The following is a 21,674-nucleotide window of genomic DNA, read 5'->3' as shown; positions in this document are numbered from 1 at the left end:
GCGTTCACCCACACATAAAGCAAACATTTCTTTGAGAAGGAAAATTACACAGGGACATCATTGCCGTCTGTGTTCAACCTTGACGAAGGTCTGCACCATTCTTGTTGAAGCTGTTATAAGCATCATGCAATGTGCAGAATACACGATCAATCTTTCCATTTGTTGCGAGTGAAATAGCGCCCCAGCTTACACTTGGCAAGATGACCAGGAGAAAAAATAAGCTTGGGATGGACTTGCAAATTCCAAACACAGATTCAAACCCTTGTGAGACAGACATGCTAACCACTGACCCACTATGCTCCCTCGCAAAAAAAAAAAAGAAGGCCTCCATTATTTTGACAAGAAGCGCTTGATGTGAATAATTAAAAGTGAACAATTAATCATCTCAGCATGTTTAAGTGATTCAGGGTCAGACAGTTTGCTCTTCCATCAAACAACGACATGGAAAATGGAATAGAGTATGTCATGTGATTCATTTGTTTTACGAGTTCAATGGGACTTGAGTGACTTTTAACCCTTATTATCACAAGATAGAGAATACAAAGAGAATCATTTCATTTTGATTAAAAAATGAATTGAATGAACACATAGTCTGCAGTTGGATGAGGACTTGTATAAGGCATAACATGCCTAAATGTGCACTCGGGTGCGGATGTCCTGAGTGTCCGTCCATTAATACTTTACAAAGCGACTCACTCAATGGGCCAACACACGCACAGTACAGTAGATGCTTGTGTGGAAAATAAAAAGGATCAGTGGTGGGCCCTTGGCACCAGGTCATTACTATTTCAAAGAAATATAATGCACTTTTGCACACACATACAGTACATAAGACAAGCAGCCAAAGGTATAGTCTGCATAAAACCCTCAGGCATCGTAAGTGGACGGCACGGTGATCCTGGGGTAGTTGGAGAAGCGTCTACTGTTCTTTCTATTATGATTTAGCAACACAGAGGAACCGGTTGTGCATTACAAGAATACACAAGGGCCGAGTAAAACCCAACAAGAAATAGATTACACAGCTACACTTAAGCACTCACATGAGGAAAGACGAGCAAAGAGAGCAAAACATGACCAAGAGTAGATCAGACGCTTGTGTCTTGGTGTCAAGTCGGTTATGACGACAAACTGCAGTCGGGTTGAAAACCCCGATGAGGACGCCGAGCATGCAGATCAGCTTCCCTCAGGGGTTTCTGACAGTTTGTGAAAAATATATTTGGTTATGCAAACCGATAGTTGAATGGGTGGCTGGTCTCAGACGATCTTCGAGGTGAACATGCCGGATGTGGAGGCCCTGGCCTGGTGTGGTTACATGTGGTCTGCGGTTGTGAAGCCATGAAGCTAATGTATTGCCAAATTGTCTAAAACACCTTTGGAGAAGGCTTATGGTAGAGAAATTAACATGCATTTTCATTTCACGGGCAACAGCTCTAGTGGGCATTCCTGCAGTCAGCAGTCAGCATGCCAATTGCCTGCTCCCTCAAAACTAAGATTGTGTGCCTAAGGCACACCTGTGCAATAATCATGCTGTACAATCAGCATCTTGATCTGCCACACCTGTGATGTAGGATGGATTATATCGACAAAGGAGAAATGCTCACTAACGCAGATTTAGGTGAGATTTGTAAACAATATTTGAGGTAAATGGGCTTTTGTGTACTAAGAAAAAGTTTTTGGAACCTTGAGTCCAGCTCACGAGTTGCAGTTGCGTTTTTGTTCATTCTATGATGGTGCATAATTAGATTATAGTCTAATTCCAATTAGTTGGATTCCATTCAAGACTGCCTTTTCTGATAGACTAGGAGAATTCTACACTTTGAACATACACTTTAGCTCCTAAAAATGGAGCTTTGTACTAAAATGTATATACAGTAATTACTATTATATGTTGTGTTATTATTTAAACATTTCTATTTTAAAGCTGTTTAATGCAGGAAATTGATTTTTGAATTGCTACTGAACTCCTTTCTTCACGTACTCAATGTGCGCATGGCATCACATCCACAGACAGCCTGAAAACTATTGTCCAGATGCTTGCAGGAGTACCCATTGAGAACAGCTAAGGTGTTAATCTGCTAATTAGAAGATGCCTAAGTCATAAATGGTCAAATTAATAGGCTATTGTAAATATGTTTTGGGGCAAATTTCTACATTGAGCACAATGAGCAGCTTTAATGCAGCAATTATCAACATAAATGAGAAAACCCAGACAGATTTGTTTGAAAACCTTGAGTTTCCTTTCAGAATGAATATCTTCTGTATAATATATTACAAAATTCTCCCACAAAATTGTGACATTCATAAATGAAAATAACAATAATTTGCTACACCAATGAAAGCCTTATAAAGCAACATTTTTGTAAAAAAAGAAAGAAAGAAAGAAACTTAAAAATCTTAACTCACACCTACAATAATTCAAAACACAAGTAGGTCAAACTATCATAAAAAATTTGAAAATGTTTTTAGGGTTGACTAATGTAACCTTTATGTTCTACAGTCAAAGAGTAGCAAAAGAATAGGAATAGCCTACTCCTGCTAATGTACGTGGCTAGCCTACTGCATGTCACCAAAAACCCCATTCAGTGAGGATAGCAGCTCTGAAAAGCATGTGATCATAAAGCCAAACTTCAACAAAGATATTCCTAACTGACATTGTGGGCCTAACCAAACTTGGCAGAGTCAATTGACGCTGCACTGCCATGGCGGTAAAACTGAGTGTAACGGAGTCGGTCGGGCTCACACATCTTGGCACCAGTCAGAGACACAATCTTAAAGTCAGTGTTCCCTCGCTACTTGTTTAAAGCATGCGGGTGAGATATAACTGTATATTAAAAAAAAGAAAAGAAAGGTTTTTGTATGGTCTCTGTATATCATCAATTTCCACCTATTGCCGGTGGCTCTGGAACTTCTAACAGTAGTTCATTCCACCACCCAAGCGGTAGTTGGTGTGTTTGCCAAGAAGAATACCGCTAAACGCTTACATTTTGAACTCAGAGCTTTTTGAGTTAGCCTAGCAACCGGAAGTTAGCATTATGCCGGACCCCGAAACGCGGAAGTACTGAGTACATGGAGTTTATTGGCAACAGTTCCGTTGCACATTTTTCAGCTAACCTTGTTGTTGACCACCCACAAGAATATGGGATTGTAAATATTCAACAAGATTATCATTTTCAATCGCCAAGGCTTCTCTGAGCAGGTCACAGAGGAAAAAATCACTCTTAAAGGATAACTCAACAGGAAGTGAGACTCTTGCTCCACCCCTCACTAAAATTTGAAATTGGCTTTCAAATGGAGTGTTGCCTGGAGGACCGTTGGGTTGCTGATGGGGTGAGGGTTGGGCGTGATCTGGCTGTGATTGACAGCAGCAACTCACAAAGAAGCCGTTTAAGGAGGCGTGTACTAGAATGAGCCGGTGGGTGGCGGGGGCGACTATATCACGCGGAACAAGTGACGTAGTATGTGTTGTCTCATGAGAGGACAAACAGCCAAATTGAGTTTATCCCAGTGTGTCACCTGGAGAGGGCGCCAAACACTCGGTTTTGCCCCAAATTTAAGCTTTCAACAAACATGCACTAAAATGTCAATGTAATGACCAGGACATGTAGACAGCATTTGTAGACACCAGTTTATACAGTTTATCCAGAAAAAAAAAGTTGATTTAGTGTTGAGATATCCTTTAAAAGGAACCCCGACTGTCATGACAAGTTTGCTCTATGTTATTTATTTGGTTCTTACTAACATAACTACGAGTTTCATTTTTCAAAAATCATTTCCAGTTTAATACATTTTGTAGAAACTTTATTTGGACGTACACCACCATTGTTATTTACGTCGCAACGCATTCAGTGCGTAGTGACATAGAATGGCGGCAGGCTCTGACGAGCAATGTGAAAGAGCAATAAAGAAAGCAAGGTAAGCATGCGTAGCGTTCCTCAAGAGATGATCAAAACTCTCGAATGTGTCTGGTGATTGGAGGACCTCCCGATCGCATGTTGTTTCTTTAGGAACGCTACGAGGCTTACCTTGCTTTCTTTATAGACATTTCACATTGCTCAGCATAGAGCCTGCCGCCATTCTACGTGACTACGTACTGAATGCGTTGCGACCTAAATAACAATGGCGGTGTACGTCCAAATAGGGTTTCCACAAAATTTAACTGGAATTTTTTTTTTTTTATGAATCTCATAGTTATGTTAGTAACAACCAAATAAATAATATAGAGTAAACTTGTCAATACAGCCGGGGTTCTTTTTAAACAAGATCATCAATCAGGCTGATTTTTCAGAGCTGATTTTGACCGTAAGTGGGCTGGTGTTAAAATTCGGCCCAATCATTGGTATGTGTTTGCCCTTTCTGGTTAACAGCATTGGCGTTGTCAGACAGCACAACTTGTCACTAGTTGTATCATAAAGTCAACATCTGTGCTGTTTGATAACTAAACAATAGAGTTCATTTGAAAAAAAAAAAAGTTTGTCTCACAGTAATGAGTCTCGTAGGCTGCAGCCAGTAATAGGACCTGCTGCCATTTGCTCCTCTTTCAGCTGCATCAATAATGCAAGTCCATTTACACCACGGCCATTCTGCATTGGCTGGCAACAGAGTGAGCATTGTCAGAGAGGTGCTGGCGTGCTCAGGCGAGTGGCTGAGGGTGGATCGTTTGGAACCGTGAACTCGGGAGGTCAAGCGCGACTCACCAGATGAGCTTTGGAAGTGGATTTGGATGTGTGAAGCAGTGAGATTGAGAGGTTAGATTTGAATCAATTGCAAGCCTCAGACAATTTGTGTGCATATATTTACAAGGCAGTGATTAAGAGCCATCCATCCTCATCTGAAATAATTTACCACTGAGAGACTTTTAGTCATCCATCCCACTTATTTTTGTATTTGCTTCTGATCGGTGTCCTTCCTTCCTATTTGCAAACTTTAGTAAATCCACACAAAAACCTCACATTGCTCCTTATTTATGTGAACTTCCATTACAAAACAAATCATCGTTGATACGGCTGCTTGGTTTTATCATTATCGACGCATTGTTGCTATTTAGGATCTCATCAAAGAGGTTAAACAACAAATCAAGTTGTTTATTGGGTGAAAATGGTGTTGAAATGAACAAGCAGATGTGCTAAGTTTGTGATTTCAATGGGAAAGGCACCTTCTACTGGCCTCGTTATGGAATAGCATCACTGGCACTCAAGCGGAATGCAAATGTGATTTTTTTTCTCCCCCTTTACTTGTTGAATGATTGTAATGATTGATTTATTTCCCCCCTTTGGTTTACCTTCCACGCATGAGGGTCTGGCTCTGGTGGTGCCAGCGACTTGCCCGGGGAAACAGGAACACTTGACCGTTTGGGAACGCTCCTCGATCTTATTCTTATTACAGCAGCGATGGACAGCAACAACTTCACATGTCCCCTGCTTCACCTGGTAGGAAACTGGACACATAAAGACAGACAGGTCGTTATCATCAAGCTCAAACTCGAAAATGTAGTAGTTGAACTGTCTTTGGTTTTAAAGTAAATAAATATGTTGTATCTGCTGCTGTTGATGTCTGACAAAGAGAAAATAATAAAAGTAGCAAGTGTATGTTAGTGTTTGTGTATAAATGTGTGATCGCGCAAAGTCACATTTTAAGTATAATTACATTTCACCTGATATCCCTCACGCACATACCACTTCTTGAGCTACCTTGATTTTTCACAAACCTCCTTGGAGAACTTCATCAAGTTAATTATAACATTCTCCTGACAGTAATGAGGCAGAAGGATGCGTTTAACTTCATGTACATTTTAACACAACGTGTCCTTGCCTGAAACTATCACTTAATGTGTGTACGTGTGTGATGTTTCTAAATTGGAGTTATTTTATTTGCAGGCAAACTGAAAATGAGTCCTCTTTATGTATTATGCACACCTTCGCAAATATGCTATACAAGAGATGCGTAAACAATTCAAACTTCATAATAATGCTCACCTTAATGACACTAGAAAATTGTTATTGTGCTTGGGAACTGCTCGTTTTGAGTCAGGCACAAAAAAAAAAAGCAAAATGTGAGATGCTAGTTTGCATGCTGAATACTGTTGGGGTGCCCTTGAGCAATGCCTCACATTTCAAGAGGTGCAGCACTGTTTGTGGTGCCCCGTCACGCTAGCTAGAGATCCTCCAACAGAAATTGAAACCCTGACCCCCTCACTGTCAGAAGAGACAGTTCTGGAGAGTCAGGAAAATGTGCTAACCACTATTACACTATGCTTGCCAATAAGTACATACATTTTAAATCGAGATGTTGACACCGATGACATCGAGACGGCCATGCTGTCGTAGCTGCAAGGAACCTTCCAGAATATAGTATCTTGGGCGTTGATTTACTCAACTGTAGATAGGACCAGATGTTTATTAGGGGTAAGGTGTTTATTACGTGGTAGGCCTGTAATCTTGCTTTCCTTCAAATAAATTGTAATGCTTGATTAGAATATATATTGCAAGATAAGTTACTATAAATGTGTGAAATAAAATGACTACTATAAAAGATAATAGAGAGAAATATTAAGAGCCGAGACGGTCAGACTGCTAATCTGAAGGCGTATAGCTCCCCTAGAACATAAAAATGAAAAAATACACCACTGGTGACATATCCATATAACGTAAAATCATCTTTAATACTTGTTTACTGCACCCGAGGTAATTAGAGGTTGATATTGCGATAAAATATACCATGGCATTACAGTGGAGGCCAATATATTGAAGAAATACTGTAGACCTAAACTGTAAGGGGAATTTTCAACACTGCGAGCACATGTGCACACAGACAGAAAATATGATGATAGATCATGTGGAGGCCTCACATGATTGGTCAAAGCTAATCTCCCCTAATAGTTTCCAAAGGGATTCCCGAGGATTTATCTTGAGGTTTGTTGTGCACCTCTTGGCCTCTCCGACATTTCCTGAGCAAACCCTGCAGGCGACACCGCAACCTATAAGCCTCTTTGCAGCCGTACGAACGCCAGGGCGAGACTGAGCCATGAGCTCAAGTGTCATTTGTGAACGTGACTTTACACATACGCCACAACTTTTACCACTCAGCTCAATAGGCTTTGCTGACAGACACAAAAGTGCACACGAAATCAGAAAGAAACACGCTCTGCAGAGGATCCGATTTCTGCAGGCCATGGCCCCACTCATCTTTTCTGATTTCAAGTTTGTTTGTTCTCTTCTCCGCAGAGACCCATCATTGATCCCTTGCTCTCAAAGAGGGCTCTCTGCTATCATACCTGCACTGTCATTACACTCCGCCCCACCATTCCCATGTCTGGGGCTGAGACACCAGTTGTAGTTCATTCATATATGCACACAAATATGAATGGACAGTTGAAATTTTCAATAAAACAGAAATTTATGATAAGAAAAGCTTGGGGGACATATGTAATCCATATCAAGCTGTAACAGATTTGTAATACTACTTTACAAACATTCACCTTATACCAATGGTTCTTAGCCTGGGTTAGGTCGAACCCCAGGGGTTCGATAAAGGTCAAGACACACACTCGACTCAGATGATTCATGTCGATACGTGACTCTTGGCCATCATTGGCTGCGGGTGATCACGCTACATTGCTTGGCCTATCTGTGCTGCAGGTAATTTGGTGCGCTCAGTAGTTGATTTGTGGTTGTTGTGATGGTGCATCGTGTGATTTCTCTATTATTGTAACCTTCCTTCCAACTATGTCAAGTAAAAAAAGAAAGTGGTCAGACGAAAATGTGCAATATTAATTCACATCTATAACGGAACATATGGTGTTCCACAGGGTTCAAATCTGGGGCTTCTGCTGTTTTCATTGTATCTGCTGCCCTTGGGTTGCATTTTAAGAAAACAAGGGTGGTTGTTTGAAACTGCTCTATAAATATAGCATTGAGTTGAGTGATAGGAGTCAGCATTCTAACTGTATGGTTTGCAATGCCAAGTCTAGCTAATACAAGAATACAACACTTTCTGAAGCCAAGGTTAAGAGAGACAGATTCAATGAAAAGAATATTCTCCCTGTTCATTTTGTTTACCAGTAAGCCTTAAACCAATGTCTTGAATTTGGGGATTATTCTTTTTTTAAATCCCATTGTCATGGTCTGTGTTTTGGTTTTGTTTATGGCTCATGTTTTCCTTGTGTGTCTCGCTTTGTCAATGTCTCGTCAAGTTTTATCATGTCCTCCTGTTCTTGTCATCCCGGTCCCTGGTGTTACCAAATCAGCCTGTCTTTTGCAACTATTGCTGCTTTTACAATCCTTGATCCTTTGTGATGCAAATGTATCACTCTTCTGAACACAAATTGTTTTTAGAAGAAAAACGCTTTATTTCCGTGACCCCAGCCAACTTGCCGGACTACTTTTGTCTTGACCAAAACCGGACCGGGTCTCGGGTCATAGGACGTTGTCAGCAGTAAGTCAGTGCTGATTGCACACCACTTTTGGTGAGGATGCCAATCAGATTCATGTCCAAAAACCCGAACTATCCCTTTAAGGTGCCACTTAAAGTCCAAAGAGTGGGCTCTAAATAACCGCCTGTCAAAAAAAGAGCCAAAATTCCCAACACTATTCTCTGCAGGCCTAAAATCTATCAAAATCACTGACTAGCATTTATAACCTAAATTGCAATATTGGAAAATAAATTATATTAATTGATTATTTCAAACAGTCTATTTGGTTCCTTTGTACTGTTTTTTTCTGGGCTCATGTAAGAGGATGATTTTTTTGGGGTGGGGGCTGTCAGATTCAAGCCTCTCAGTCCTGCCATGTCAATCTAATCTGGCCAGGGCCTTCAAAATCAGCAGTGATGGCCAATTTAACTAATTACTTTAACAAGTTCCCAAGTCCAAAGAACTGTCCCTCCATAACTTCAGTATTTTAAGAGGAAAACATGTTACTACCAACTATGAACAGCAAAACACATGATCTTCACATTAATACATTTAATAATTAGCATCTCTGGTGAGTATAAATCATTTTATTTAAAAAAATCTGGTGTTTGTCATTTAGTATTATTCAATTTAGTATTATTAAATTTCTATAACTCGGACGTAGTCATTGTATTAAGAGGTGGATTAAGTTGGATAAATAGCCACTGAAGGCCCAGGGACCGAATACATGGTGCACTTTTTTTTTCAGTAAATGTATACTGTAGCAACATCAGTCACACCCCAAAAAAGAGCTCCGGCTTCATCGTGGAGTAAGCGACATCCCACCGCCAATTGGGATCTTCATAATCATTCCATTAATTACACAGTGCATGTTACACAACCTCCACTTTATGCTACAACTGGTTCTTTTGTCCTGTATTCAGCGGTGCCAGTAATTTGAGACCCCAAAAGAAAAACATCCACACCACTTAAACTAGCTCCAAATACAAAAGGCTGTTTTCAGTTACCACATTCATAGGCCCTTAGAATCATCAGCACTTCCCCCCCCCCCCCCTTTGATATGCAGATAATGTATTTTTTTTATTAGTACATATTAGTATATATTATTAGTATAGTGGTTGCACAATAGCGGATGGTGGGGCATTGAATTTTCCAGAAATGTAACATATTCTATGTGGCTTTCACATTCTGTCTGGCCAACCTTGAATACTAAGACTGCAAGACGAGCTTGCATTTATTTCACTTTGACTCAATGTTGTGCACAAAACAGCATAATGTCTCTTATCATTCCAAAATAAATATGACTGATCTAAAATAGAAACTAGTCCAGCATGGCATTTTTTGACCTCTAGAGCCACCCTGTGGTGGCTAATAGAACTTCAGCTGTGATGTGAATCCAACAAATGCTCACAATCCATGTATCCGTTTTATCACCTATTCTCACAAGGGTGGCTGGTAAATTGGAGCATATCCCAGGTGATTTTGGATACGAGGAGGCGAGTCACCCTGGAATGGTCGCCAGCCAATTGCAGGGTACATATAGACAACCAACCATTCACACTCACATTGCCACCTAAGAACAATTTAGAGCCTAAAATGATTCCCCCAAAACGAGCATATGATTATATCTATTAAAAAAAAAGCACCAAACACGCAGCCACGCATTATTTTTTTTTGCCTGAAATTACTTGTGTCTGAGGCTAATATTCACAGCCAAAAAGCTTTCCACCTCAACCAATTAGAGAGAGAGAGAGAAAAAAAACCTCTCTAAAAAGTCGCAGTTGGTTTTGAGAGCAAGTCATCTTGTTCCACAGTGAGGGCGACTAAGGAGGGGGTGGGCACCCGTGACCTTCACAATACACAAGGCCTGCAATTAGTGGTGTCCCTGCCGTAAGCAGGCTGCCTCCTCTCGATCAAAAGGAAAACTAATACCATCACTCACTGCCCAGACTGCAGGCTGGTCGCATTTCGACTGCAAATAAAGGTCACCTTGCAAAACACAAGCGGCAGGAGTAAAGAAACCCAGAGACAATTAAGGAAATTGTCATAATTAAATATGGGGAAGAGGTGACTCCAGAGGTTGCTGCCAACAAGCCAAGGCTGTCCCTGCAGCCACCACAAATTCATTAAGATTCATCAATTAGCATTGTGCTTATTAATGTGCTGAACTTTTCCAAAGCCAATAAACAGAAAATAGATTTAGTTTAGTATCAGTGGCAGTAACTAAAGCAATTATTTGACTGTGATGCATGTAGGCAGTGTTAATAACGAGCCCCCTAAAATCAGATGTGATAGCCTTGTGAGATATTCTCAATCAGGAGCGACACTCATCCACTAAGGGGCGGACTGAAAAATGTCAGCAGCACTCCTGAAAGTGTTGGACGTCTCCAAGCACTTTCAGTAGATCAGATCACACCCACGCTGATATATTTGTGTTGACATCTCCTGACAGCTTAAGTGCCATTTGCATCTATACAGTAGACTCATTCATTCACTGGAGACGTGTTTGCATCCAAGCCCAAAAGGAGGCCTTGTCGAGATCAGTCATTTCCAACCAGTGCAAAAAGTACATCAGGTATGCCCTGGGAAATTATGCAATTTCACGCACTTGATTTAACATGGTGGACAAGTGCTTAGCACATCCACATTGCAGTTTTGAGGTTGGGGGTTCGAATCTGGCCTCTGGCCTTCCTATGTGTCAAAACGTGCAATATGATGGTTCACCTTCACAGGACGCTAGACTTAACTACAGCCTCTGGTGTGTGCAAGAAGAAAGGCACTAAAGTCTTTGGAAGACTGGCAGATGCTTGGTCCGCTTCTGAAAATAACATAAAATGTTTACAGTATATTTCCAGGTATCAGTCTCACGGTAAGTGTAGTTTAGCGTGTTTGTGAATTTGGTAGATACACAATACGTTGCTGGCTGTTCCGCAACTTGCTGACAAAAAGTAGATTTGATTTTAGACCCGCATAAAACAAGTCTAAATGGTGGCACTGGTGGTTTAACACAATTTTGATGGATTTCATCTAGGTGCAGGCACAGATTCAGCGCTCTACGCAAGTGTGCGGTGGATGTAATTTTCAGATTCAGTATTTCATTTTGGTATTTTATTAGTATTTCATTCAGAATATGACAACAGTGTGAGAAAATCCCTCTGAGTCATTAGTGAAATCAATTCATCGTACAAATTATTATCATTATAAAAATATTTTAATAAAACCACCCTTATTGCGCGATAAAGATACACTCGTCTCCAATTGCCCACTTTACATGCGCGGCCGACTACATCATCCACAAGGAAAGATCTTGCAATTTTCCTGTATAAATGCATTATGTGCGCGCCAATCTCATCTTTTTGAACCCAGCGAGTTAATTTCTGCTTCCACAATGTCAACGACTGTGTGCGCTTCAACCGCCCTGATTTTAATGGGAATGAGGGAAGCCGCTTCGATTGGCCAGGAGTCAGCAGCATTCCATCCCACAACCGCACATGACGGCGCAAACACAACACCTTACGCTAAATTCTGCCTGTACAAAGTCTAGGAAAATACTAAAAGAAAGAAAACTCCACCATTGTGCAGTTAGACTGCACATTGCGCTAAACTTGCACTGGGCATGAAAATATGGCCCAGTGTGCGACAACAGTCTATCTTTCATTCTGTCAAGTGAGGAGGACAAGGAGATTAGCTCAGTCCCTTTCCATCAGGGCCAGTCGGGATTGTTCAGCCTTGAGAAACATTTCAGGTCTTTGCACTGACAGTGTAATTAACCTCTTGCGTTATTTGTGAAATGGGCTCAGAGCGAGATCCGATGTGTACCTGTCGATCCCCGATGGTTGCGGTTGCCAGCGGCCACGGGGGCAACGCAGAGCATCGCCAAGGCAACAAGGTAGACCACCTGCAAAGGCCTAGCTGACCTCCCGCACAGCTTCATCCTGCGTAAAGGGATGAGGAAAAAGAGGTACAAGGACGGCATGGATGAGGAAGAGAGGAGGTGGGAAAGGGCATGTGCAAAGTTTACAACCGGAACATAGAAGGCAAAACATAACAGCAAATACAACATTGTTAAAAAAAAATGTGAGGGGTGAATCAGTGGAGGTCAAAGGTGAAAATGAGAACGGCAAGGAAGCTAGTGTGTGTCCTTGTCCATAAAACAACAATGGCTGCTTTATCGTCTCAGCATTCTTTATGTCCAGTATGATTAGCACTTCCAATTTCCTTTTGGTAATAGCCGATTACGAGCCATGATGACGATGATGATGAACAGGTTCACAATTTATGTATCATTTTATTCATTTATTTTTATTTATTACATATAAGGCATGCCATGTACATTTATGTTTTATTATTTTAGGTATCAAATATGGTTGCTTGTGCAGTAAAGCGCGACAAGATGTATCTGGACAATCAATTGCAACATTTGTACTGGAAGGTTTAAGTATTACCCGACATATTTTTTTGCAAAACAATCAATTGCTTCACTCAATATACTAATCTAAATCATTAACTCTATCCCTTACTGTGCTGTTTTCTCTTTACCTGCTTACCTTTTTAATTGCTCTGTCACACAGCGTAGCCTCTCTTACGAGCGCCAGGCCATGGCTGCGTCCATTCACACTTTAGCTCGCCTCTTCTTTCACTCAAACAGAAGAATCCCCTGGAATGAGCAAGCACAAAGACACCAGGTCAGAAAGGCCCCTCTGCCCTAGGGTTCCTCAGTAGGATCCAATGGCCTTGTATGAAAGTACACACATGCGTGCGCGCACACACACACACACACATATCTAGTGGGGACATCTCATTGACATAATGTATTTCCTAGCCCCTTCACCTAACCCCAACCATAACAAATGATTGTCTACCCTCATTCCTTACCCTAACCTCAACCAAACCCAATTCAAACCTAAACTCTAAAACCAAGTTTTGACCTTCAAAAAGAGGTTTGGACTCATGGGGACCACCAAAATGTCCCCACAAGGACATGTGGTCCCCACAATGATAGTAAAAACCCAGAAAATGTTCCCCCTGATGTGATATAAACCCGTGCACGCACGCACGCACACACACACACACACCCATACACAGGGGTAGATATGTGAAGGTCTGAATTCTGTCAGATCCATTGTTTACAATTTTTCACCTACCCCCAGGCTCAATGTGATCCCCACTCTCGACGTGATAAAGCTTGGACTCTCATACACACACATTTGCACATCCCCCCGCACACACATAAAGTACTTACTGTACATACACAAACACATTGGTGGTGATGGACGCGTGTTGATCTAAATCTTAAAAAATAGACTAGCTATCATTCAACGGGCCCCAAAACAGCAGATGATGATGATGAAACTCTCTCATCACTCATACACCTTTTGAGCATGTTGCACACACTACATACATTCGCACACATCCTGTTTGCAATTCAAAATGAGAGACAAGTAGTCAGCAGCAGAGCGTCTCCTAGTGAGTGGCACACTCAAGCAGGGTAAATTAGCATCCCACTTAGAAGTGTGTCAACACACCTCTCTTTACAAAGCGACTAACTCAGCAAACGGAATGAAAAGATTCACATTAATAACGAAATGTCTTCCCCTCTTTAAGCCTTCATTATTCATTATGCCACATTAAAATTCAGCTCAGCTTGCTGCAAATGCTTGGGAATTTACGAGGAAGGCGTCATCTTCAACCGAACGTGAGCAGTCCACGTCGTGCTACTGACCCCTCGTGGTGATATAACGAACAGCATCAGAGACAGTGAGGTGGGGTTTTGTGATTAGATAGATAGATAGATAGATAGATAGATAGATAGATAGATAGATAGATAGATAGATAGATAGATAGATAGATAGATAGATAGATAGATAGATAGATAGATAGATAGATAGATAGATAGATAGATAGATAGATAGATAGATAGATAGATAGATAGATAGATAGATAGATAGATAGATAGATAGATAGATAGATAGATAGATAGATAGATAGGTCCTATCTTATCTGGACAGTCAATCACAAGGCACCTACTGTATAAATAAACAACCATTCACACTCACGTTCTCTCTTAAAAGCAATTCAAAGTCTTCAATGAATCCAACATGCATGTAGATAAAACTCACACAAGCACAGGGAGAACATGCCAACTTTACACCGGAAGACCGGAGCTGAGATCTCAACTAATAAATCAGCAGACTAGGGTGACAACACAACCTGAAGGTAACAAGAACAGATGTGTGTGTGTGTAGAAAGTATACTTGTAGAAACTAACGGGTACAGAAATGTGACACAGCAGCAGCAGCAGCAGCACTGAGTGAATACCAAGTGTGACAGTGTTTCAATACTATATTGATGCGTGACACCGGTAGTGAGAGAGAGAAGATGAGTGGGAGAAATTGTGAAAGGTATGACAGCATCAAGCATAGAGAGAAGGAGGGAGAACCAGCAAGAGAAGGCAAGGCTGAAAGCATGTAAGGAAATGAGATGATAATAACAAGTACAATATAAAATACACTGTAACACATTTCTGTCAAATCTGCAGTAAAAAATTACAGCATTTTCTTGTTTTTTAATTTGACAGTATTTAGCTGTATACAGCAATGCATTATGGGTAAAACTGAGTGCATTATGGGTAAAAACAAAGTACAGTAATTTGCTGTATAATTAGTGGTAAAATACTGTATATTTTACAGCAACTATGTTTTGGCATGCATATATGTGGATTACAGGTAAATAATGTAAAGATTGTATGTAGGTATCTCTACAGGAGAAGAAGCAAATAGTTGACCCTGTATTGTCACCGGAGCAAGGACAAGAGTAATAATTTAGCGCGAGGACAGTCTGCTTTGTCTTCACATCGCATTTCTCCGATAAACAGGCAACATTACAGCTAACATTCATTTATGCACTCTGCTGCAGAACGAGGATTGATTTTACAACAAGGGTGGCATGGTGGATGACTGGTTAGCATATCTGCCTCACAGTGCTGAGGGCGTGAGATAGAGTTCTGGCGTCGGCCTTCCGGGGTGGAGTTTGCATGTTCTCGATCCCCGTGCCTGTGTGGGTTTTCTCCGAGCGCTCCGGTCTCCTCCCACATTCCAAAGACGTGCATACATGTGATTGTGAGTGTGGACGGTTATTCGTCTCTGTGTGCCATGCAATTGGCCGGCAGCCCGTTCAGGGTGTATGCCCGCCTACTGCCCAAAGCCAGCTGGGATAGGCTCCAGTGACTCTTTTGAGGAATAAGCGGTTAAGAAAATCAATGGATGGATTTTACAACAACATACTTTCTGACTAATTCCTGTAAATTATGTATAATCCAAGAAACGGTTGTAAACTAGATTACAGTGAATTGCTGTAAAAGTAAATAAATACAGTAAGTAACTGTAATTTCTATACAGTAAATACTTGTAAAAAATATAATATAAAATAATGTAAATAAATATAAACATATTAATATATATAAATAAAAACAGTAATGTGATATTTATACAAGATATTTTACAAGAATTATCTGGCAACTTTTTTGCCAGTTATTTCCTGTCAATTCTACAGTCAATTTGTTACAGTGTACACATAGAGGAAAATGAATGGCTTCTTTTATACAGGGTGCCTTCTACTCTGCTTTTAGCAGAGGAGCTGTCACATTCATTGCAGGAAGCTGAAGCTTTGTCTCGACTTTAAAATGTGCACTATGCACATGTTTCTGTGCTCTTGATTGGCAGCGGTGTGTATATTTGTTTGCAATTTACATATTGGCGCTCGTACTGTATACGCTCCATTCCTGTACATTTTGTAGGAATATGCAAGATGCGTATGTTGCGTTGCTGAGTGATTAGGCATGCTGCATGGAAGCGCAGTAGCCCATTTCTTATTCTCTTTTTAAAGGCAGGGTCATGGTGTGCATTTTTATCAGGTTTGTTCTCTGATACTCATTAAAAGAGAGTGCGTGTGCGTGTGTGTGCGCGTATGTGTGGGGATGTGTGTGTGTGTGTGTGTCTATTTGAACATCATTTGTTATGGTGACCCAATCGTGTTGGAGACTTTGGATTTGGTCTGGGCCAAGTAAGGTGCTAGTTTCTCAAATCTTCAATGTAAAAATTAATGTAATCTCATAAAGAGGCAAAATATTTTTCGGCTTGGTTAGGGGAAAGTTAAGTAAGAGCACTTATTCTACCACACACGCGCGCACACACACATACCAAAATAAAGTGAGCCACACTGGCAAACAATGCGACAACAACTCTCTACCAACGTCTCAAGCTGTGACTTTAAAGGCGTGCAGTCATTACACACAAGTGCCAAGGGGGCTCATTGACATGCAATGAGACAATCCCACCCCAGCCAGAAACATATCTGTGTGCCCTGCATCCAAACAGCATTATCTGCTGGCGCTCCGCGAGCACATCTGCAAAGTTACAAGCGCATTGCACTGCATGCGCACATGAAATCCCCAAATGAAACTTCGAGCCTCAGTGACCTATTCTGTCCCTTCAGAAAGGTCTTCATCAAAAACAAAGCAGCATGATATGACATGCATAATGGAGACGTGACTGGCGAGCTATTGGATGATTTTTTTTACAACATGGTTGCTTGGCCAATATTAAATATATTTCATGATGGATGGATGGATGGATGGGTGATGATGATGATGATAAAGTATGTAAAAACACACAAGGAATTTGTCCTCACAGTCACAACCTGTTGGAGAAACACGAAAAATACCGACCTACATAGGGAGACAGAACGAGAAGCCTGTTGGTTCGCTCGTTCGCGGCCCAAGTTTCTTAAGTGACAAAAGGAGACATTATTATTATTATTATTATTATTATTATTATTATTATTATTATTATTATTATTATTAACAACAACAACAATAATAACAGCACAATTTATTCCTATATTGCCCATGATCTCTAATGGGAAAACTCAATGTACACTATGCTATACATTTTTTTCTTCCACGGCTCACAGAGAAACGGTCCAAACATAAGGCACTGAAAGGAGAAATGTCAGAGTGATGAGTTGAGTTTGGTAACCTTGTTCAACAGCACCACAAAAGTATTCCGGGTGCAGACTAGCATCTCTATTAACACCAGTAGCGGTAGTAGTATTTATTTATTTATTTACTTATTATGTCTATACTGCAGGATTCAAATTATGACCCTCTGGTTCCTAGGCCCTTGATTTTACGGATGAACCACTGCACCCCATATTGTACTGATGCCATAAGTTTCAGATGTCCAAAGGAACATAAACATGCTAAAACATAACTACCGCTTTCCAAAAATCTATTTAATTTGAACTACTACTGTCCTATCAGTGCATCTATTTTTTTATACTGCTTATTCTCATCAGGGTACTTAAAGGGTGAGCCGGAGCCTATCCCAGGTGGCTTTTGGAGCTAGACGGGGTAAACCGTCACAGACGACCCTTCTTACTCACATTCACACTTATGGATACTTTAAAATCTTCAATTCCGCTAACATGTATATTTTGGGAATGCAATGCCAGAAAACATTGGAATCCCAGGTTGTAGCCCAAATAATGCCAGCAAGGTTGTTATCATGGGCTTTGTTTGCGCTCCACTATTTTGTGTACATCTGAGGGAAGTAATAACTCAGTGAGAACGACAACCGCACATGAGTGGTGCCAGTTTACCAATAGTCTGCAAATCAAGCAGACAAAAGGCATATCAGTGTAAAACAGTTGGAAAGATATTGAAAATGAAACTGTCAAGAGCACCAAGCCCAAAAGACTGATATGTGAAGCGGTTCGCATTTCTCCAGATAGTCATCTTCAGTTTGGGCTTGTAATGCTAAGCCGTGAGCCCAAATACATTTGCTTGGGGGCAAAATGAAAACTGATGATAATAATAATAATTATACTTTCTGATTTGACAAATGATTTTTGCAAAGATTCAGAGGGTTCAATGTACGCGGTTGCCATGCATAATGAAATACACTACATATTTGAAAAGTGAAATGTGGAATAATTGATCAACGGGAATTCTGTACAAACTCAAATGTGTTAATGTGAACCACAACCTCAACATACGGACCATCCTCAGCTTACTACGAGTTTAGTGCCCACTTCGGTGACGTAACCCAAATTTGTACATACAGTATAAGTATAAACTATTGTAAAATTTAAAAAAATTATCTGAGAGACTTGTAATAACATCAGACCTGTTTACATGCCTCCATCTAGAGGCACACTACTACAATGGGTTTCCTCCAATAAAGCAACAAGTAATTAGCTAGAACAATCTCTGTGTGGTGAAACGGTCGAGTGGGGAGAACAAAGGGAGGGAGATTTGCGAGATTCTGAATGCAGGAACATTACTTGGCTGTGCTATCGACTTTCAAGTCCAGAGAATGATCTTGGCACCAAGGTGCCATTACGACTCAGCTAAGCGGCCTCCACTTTCCATTCTTGTTGCGCAAGCTGTCATACTGATTAGGGCAGTGGGTGGGGCCAATGGGAAAGTGGCCCCGGGCATCCATCTGAGGAGTTATAATGTGCATCCACATCAACTGCCCCGCCTCACTTCCACCCCTTGTTGACAATATTGTTCATGGTTATATGTTCATTGACTATCGTGTATTTAGGGGTATATTGAAGGGTCAGCACATCCAGGTGGGATTGAGGGACATCAGTTTCCCCTTAAACTATACTTAGAGTTTCAAATTAGGGTTTTAAACTAGGGCTATTGTCATGGTCTGAGTTTTTGGTTTGGTTTAGTTGAATTTTGTCATGTACTCTGTGTGTCTCCCTTTGTCAATGTCTCGTCAAGTTTTATCATGTTCACCTGTGCTTGCCATCCTCGTCCCTAGTGTCATCCAATCAGCTCCCTCAGCCACGTGTGTCTTGTCCAGGTGTCTCTCGTTGTCTCGTTAGTATGTGTATTTATATTTTTGCTTTCTTTCAGTCCTTGTGGGTTCATTGTCTATTGTCACGTGATGGCATTACTGTTTGTGTTGAACCCAAAATCATTTGCCAAGTTTTAGTAAGTTTTCACAGTGTTTGTTTGGAGTTTGACCATTGTTGTTTTGGACTTTGTTTTAGTATTTTTGTATGCCTTAGTACCTTGCCTTTTCTTTGAATTAAATAACTTTTTCTTTTCTTTTTTTTTTTGCTGCCTTGCTGCCCGCAAATTTACGGTTTTAAATTATGGTTTGGGTTTCAAATGAGGGTTTTAAGATCTGATTAGGATTTCAAATTAGTTTTATATACTGTGGTTAAGGTTTTCAAATTAGGTCTTAAATTAGAGTTATGGTTTCAAATTAGGATTTTTAAACTACTGTTTGAGTTTCAAATTAAAGTTTTAAACTTGGGCTATGGTTTCGAAGTAGGGCTTTTTATTTAGATATGGGGTTTCAAATTAGCATTAGGGTAGGTTTCACAATAGGGTTTTAACTTTGGGTTAGGGTTTTAAACTCAAGTTGTAGTTTCAATTTAGTGTTTTAAACTATGGTTAGTGTTTCATGTTATGGTTTGATACAAGGGTTAGGGTTTCAAAGTAGGTGGGGTGGGGATGGGGGTGGGGCATTGCAGAGGATAGAGGCGTGTCGGTTTATTTTAAAACACCACCTCACATTACCCCCACCCCCACCCCACTCCCAAAATTTCCCCCAAACTGAATTTTTTTGGCCATGTCCATCGTCAATCATTGACTGTCATCACCCAATCAACAAATTATTTTTCTGAGGCGTCAAGATCGACTGGTCGCCACGGGCACCTGCTGTGCTTTCCATGCCTCTCAGGATCTCTTGACATCATCCAAATAACATATACAAACCCTTTCTTTCAAACCAATTTAGAATGACAATCCAATGGATTTCAATGTCTTGTTTTTAACATGTTAATAAAGGGTCTTGTAGAATCTAGCTGAGCTACAACCTTAAGTGCCATAGAAAATGGATAGATGGAGCGTGCACCCACTTCTCTGGTAGCTCACACATACATAATCGCCTTGATGTGCTGTATACAGTAAATACTAAACAAACTACATTGAGTTGATAAATATAAAGTCCCCTTACAATTTTTAAACAGAAGGCTCATACTGTGTATCCTTTCAGCATCTGGCCTGCCCGAGTGCTTGTCACATTCGCACTAACACACTTGCTTGTCTTATTACCGTCTTTTAATAACCTCTCCACTTGGTGAAGGAGAGGACACCGATGTCGGCTGCGGTGTTTGTTTTATGGAAGGAAAAAACACGGACACTAACTGGCTAATAAACACCGGCTGGCTGATAGCACGAGCACAAACGCAGTCCGGTCCCAGGTTCCCTCTTTACACGTTTGTCGATTAAAGCTCAGACAGCCGGCGTTGGTCGACATAGATCAGAACAAGCTCTTCAGACAGGCAGAGCCGTAAATCCTGCTCACTCTAATAAAGCAATAAAGGGCCTTTAAATGTCAGTGTCCCTCTACACTGCATGATGGATAGAAAGGTAGAACATAAAGAAGACACGACGAGATGACTATACACGCCCACACACAATTTACAACGGGGCTTTTTCAACGCTCACTGCAAAATTTATACTTTTGCTGTGTTTTTACTCTTTTTTTTGTTTTTGCTTGCTGCCTGCTATGTGAGGTTTAGATTTAGAATAAAATATAGGAAACCTTGTGTAGTGTTCGCCTGCGCTGAATTTTTTCACAAAAACACTGTAAACCAGAACACATGGGTGCAAGGTGTCTAAATTCTGTAGAAGACTGTGATAGAGTTGGATAGATTATTTTTGAAAATAATTAAGTGTAATGGCAATATTCCAGTGTTAGGTGTTCTATTTTCAAATTTCCAAATGTTTTCATCTACAGTGTTCATGTGAGGCAATGTGTCTCAGTTCGGATTTCGAACTCCGGCCGTTATGACACTGCAAGCTGAAAAGGTGCATGGTATCAGATATAACTTCCCATCCGAATCAGGCATCCAACAAACAAGTATAAAGATATAAATCGGATATCTGGTAATGTGAGTGCAGTGTAAGTGCACGGATCAAGTAAAGGCTGTCACTGTGCGCCAGGCATCATTGAAATGCAATCAATGACATACACAAGATGTGTCAGAAAAGTTCCAGGAATGGAACTTTGATTTGATTCCGCTGGAGTCCAACACATTTTTTGCAACGCCTTCATGCAACCCTGGAAGGATTCTTTCTGGATCAATGCAGTTTCCATCATCTTGGTCATCTTGATGTCTTCCATGTTTTCAAAACGGGGCCTCCTTATGATGACTTTGTGTTTGGGGGGAAAAAGCAGAG

General features: G+C 40.7%; 1 protein-coding gene across 2 annotated transcripts in view; it reads right to left on the bottom strand.

Annotated features, from left to right (window-relative positions):
• The window catches only part of tafa4b (TAFA chemokine like family member 4b), a 43,082-nt gene that overhangs the window by 11,628 nt on the left and 9,780 nt on the right, over nucleotides 1-21,674 (bottom strand). Inside the window, exons 1-4 of one of the 2 annotated variants that reach the window (XM_086087179.1) lie at nucleotides 13,933-14,013; nucleotides 12,955-13,064; nucleotides 12,227-12,342; nucleotides 5,279-5,434 (exon numbers count right to left, since the gene is read on the bottom strand). In XM_086087179.1, the coding sequence (XP_085943305.1) occupies nucleotides 5,279-5,434; nucleotides 12,227-12,341 (271 nt within the window). In that variant the 5' untranslated portion in view covers nucleotide 12,342; nucleotides 12,955-13,064; nucleotides 13,933-14,013. Of the gene's footprint in view, nucleotides 1-5,278; nucleotides 5,435-12,226; nucleotides 12,343-12,954; nucleotides 13,065-13,932; nucleotides 14,014-21,674 lie in introns of those variants that run through there. The other variant, XM_086087178.1, reaches the window with a different exon arrangement.

Source organism: Leptonotus elevatus, chromosome 10 (assembly GCF_054856555.1).
Source record: "Leptonotus elevatus isolate MCC_2025b chromosome 10, RoL_Lele_1.0, whole genome shotgun sequence".
Classification (NCBI taxonomy): domain Eukaryota; kingdom Metazoa; phylum Chordata; class Actinopteri; order Syngnathiformes; family Syngnathidae; genus Leptonotus; species Leptonotus elevatus.
This window is presented reverse-complemented; position numbering and strand designations above follow the sequence as displayed.